General features: G+C 36.1%; 1 protein-coding gene across 1 annotated transcript; it reads left to right on the plus strand.

Annotated features, from left to right (window-relative positions):
- The first annotated feature begins 1,150 nt into the window (after positions 1 to 1,150).
- On the plus strand, positions 1,151 to 2,296 carry LOC145687569 (52 kDa repressor of the inhibitor of the protein kinase-like). Its single transcript, XM_081761035.1, has one exon. The coding sequence runs from the start codon at positions 1,151 to 1,153 to the stop codon at positions 2,294 to 2,296; it is 1,146 nt and encodes a 381-aa protein (XP_081617161.1).
- Positions 2,297 to 2,844: the final 548 nt, after the last annotated feature.

Genomic DNA, 2,844 nt, shown 5'->3' on the forward strand with positions numbered 1-2,844 from the left:
CTCTAGAAATCAAACAAATTCGTTCTTTTCTGTTTTCCAAGGAGAGCAAGGACAAGCACGCAAAATGAAACATCTTTAAAAATAAAGGGGGCGACATGAGTTCGCTGGCTTGGGGCTGGCTCGCTGTTTTTCTTTGTTGAAACAAGAAAAGAGACGGTCTTTATTACCTCCCTCTCTCCTCCCTCTATACCCGTATTCAAAAGCAAGACGCATAAAGCTATGATCTGCTACTTGTCACCAATAATGACTACTCGCTAATCCATATGTCAAGGTTGGGTAAATGACCTGCGTACCAAACTTCCTTTGTATGGAATGTTATTTTCGGCTGATAAAGAAGTGATGTTAATAAAATACGCCATCTGTTGCAAGTTAGGCATTATAAATTTCTATTTATGGTAGGTAGTCAATTTTTCAAGTAAAATAGGTCAAGCTAGTTCAGTTGAGTCCTTAGCTGTGTGGAAACCGCTTATTGATACTTGTTTCCAATTTATTTTAATTTATGCTTGTAATTAAACTAATAGTAGCCTTTTTCTCTGCTCCGACAATGGACATGAAAAGGGAAAAACAAACAAACATAGATTGATATATTCTTAAAAGAAACTACCTTTTCTAAAGATACTTCTTCTGCACTAAGTGTTGGTGCAAAAGTGGAGTTAAGTGATTGTGGGGAAGTGGAGTTATCAAATGACAAGGAAGTGAGTGTATTTTCCTCCAAATGTCACAAATTTGATTCCATATTTTCTGACAGTGTTTTAAGTGACGTGATCAGCTATGATCCCAAAGATATTATGAATTATGTTGATTTAAATTCCCAGGCATGTTTGTCGGTCACTGATAGGTATGATCTCCTAGTATCTTCGTGGCAGCCTAGCCAGACGTATAATTTTAAACAAGATGCTGCGACTGGAAAGTGTCCTTTTCAATACAAATGGTTTAGTCGGTTTCCTTGGCTTTCATACTCTAGAAAGCTACAGAGAGGGCTATGTAGGCATTGTGTTTTATTTCGGCGACCTATAAAAAGTGGATTTCAGGGGTCTTTTATTGTAATTCCATTCCAAAAGTGCAATGATTTTTTGCCTGTGCTCGTTCACACGAAAAATACGAATAGCACATCGCATTCACAGAACGTGTTAAAGATTTTTCAAACGTCATGACCAACAAAACTTTACCTGTTGAAAAGAAAATAAACGAAGCAGGTCAGAAACAAGTTGAGGAGAACAGGAAAAAGCTATCATATATTATTGAGTCAATTGTATTTTGTGCAACGCATGACTTATCTTTGAGATGGAAGGATTTCAATTCCGGTAATTTCTATGATCTTCCCCAATTCAGGGTGGATTCTGGCAATGGTTTATTAAAACAGCACTTTGAGACTGCCGCTGAAAACACCAAGTATGTGTCAGTACGTATTCAGAATGAGCTTATATCAATTACCAGTAATGTTTTATTCCGAAAATATATAAAACCTAAGATTATGTCTTCCAAGTACTACAGCGTGCTGGCAGACGAGACGGACGGTATTGCGGGTATAGAACAATTATCGATAGGAATTCGATTTTATGACCCCAGTGAAAATAAGGTACGCGAAGACTTCATTGAATTCATTCCATTAGATGAGTTCAATGACGAACACATTGCTAAGACAATTCTAAAGGTTTTAGAGAAGACCGGTTTATCTGAATGTGAACTTGTTGGACAAGGCTTTGATGGCTGTTCTACAATGACAGGGTGTAGTAATGGAGTGCAAAGTATTCTTAGGAAAAAATGTCCAAAAGAACATTTTTACCACTGCGCTTCCCATAAGCTAAATCTTGTTGTTAACAAATTGTGTTTCGTTTTCGACATACGCAACACCGTCGATAGTGTTAAAGAAATCATTACTTTGTTTCGTGAAAGCCCATTGAGAAGGAAACTTATTCCTAGCATCCCTCCCCTTTCAGATACTAGATGGACTTCTAAATACAATAGCATAAGAATATTTTCTGAACACCTCGTTCAAATAATGCGAGCATTAGAAGATTTATCTATAAATGCTCCTGTTTCACATATAAGAAGCAATGCTTATCGCCTTTTCTGTACAGGATCTGCAGGTAGTTTCATAGTTTCTTTGCTAATTATCAGTAATTATTCTTCCTATCTTTTGTCAGTGACGCAAATTTTACAAGGAATTCAATTGAACTTAATGGCAGCAAAGTCTCATATCAATGACTTGATTGATATATTTAGAAATCACAGAGTAAACGCAGAAGAAACTTTTCAAGCGATACTCCAAAAGTGCAATAGTGTAGCAAAATAAATTGGTATTCACTTAACAGTTCCAAGAACTTCGTCTCGACAAGATCAAAGTGTTATACCCCTTCTACTTGCACAGAAGAATATTATCGCTGAGCAATTTTTGTCCAATACATCGATTCTCTTTCACAGTCACTATATAACATATTTTCTGAGGATAATAGTCCAGGTTTCTCTCTGTTTGCATTACATCCATCCGAGATGAGAAATCTTCCTAAGTCTCAGTTTTTGCAGAAGATGGAAGAAGTGTGCCGAACGTAAATATAGAAAATTTCCTTTCTCAGGCAGAATGCTGATTTGGTTTATGGAAACATAGAAATCTGGATTCTGCCAATTTAGAAAAACACAAAATTTTCAACTTGATGGACCAGTCTACATTTTACCCAGCAATAAAAGAGGCAATTCAACTTTCTATTACACTTCATGTTACAACTTGTACCGTTGAAAGAAGTTTTAGTACATTAGGGCGTGTTAAAACTTGGTTAAGACCTACCATGTCTGAAGAACAAAAAAAAAAAAAAAAAAAAATGAAATGAAATCTTTCAGTTTTAC

The sequence above is a fragment of the Thermobia domestica genome, chromosome 6 (genome assembly GCF_964235325.1).
Source record: "Thermobia domestica chromosome 6, izTheDome1.hap1.1, whole genome shotgun sequence".
NCBI classification, from domain to species: domain Eukaryota; kingdom Metazoa; phylum Arthropoda; class Insecta; order Zygentoma; family Lepismatidae; genus Thermobia; species Thermobia domestica.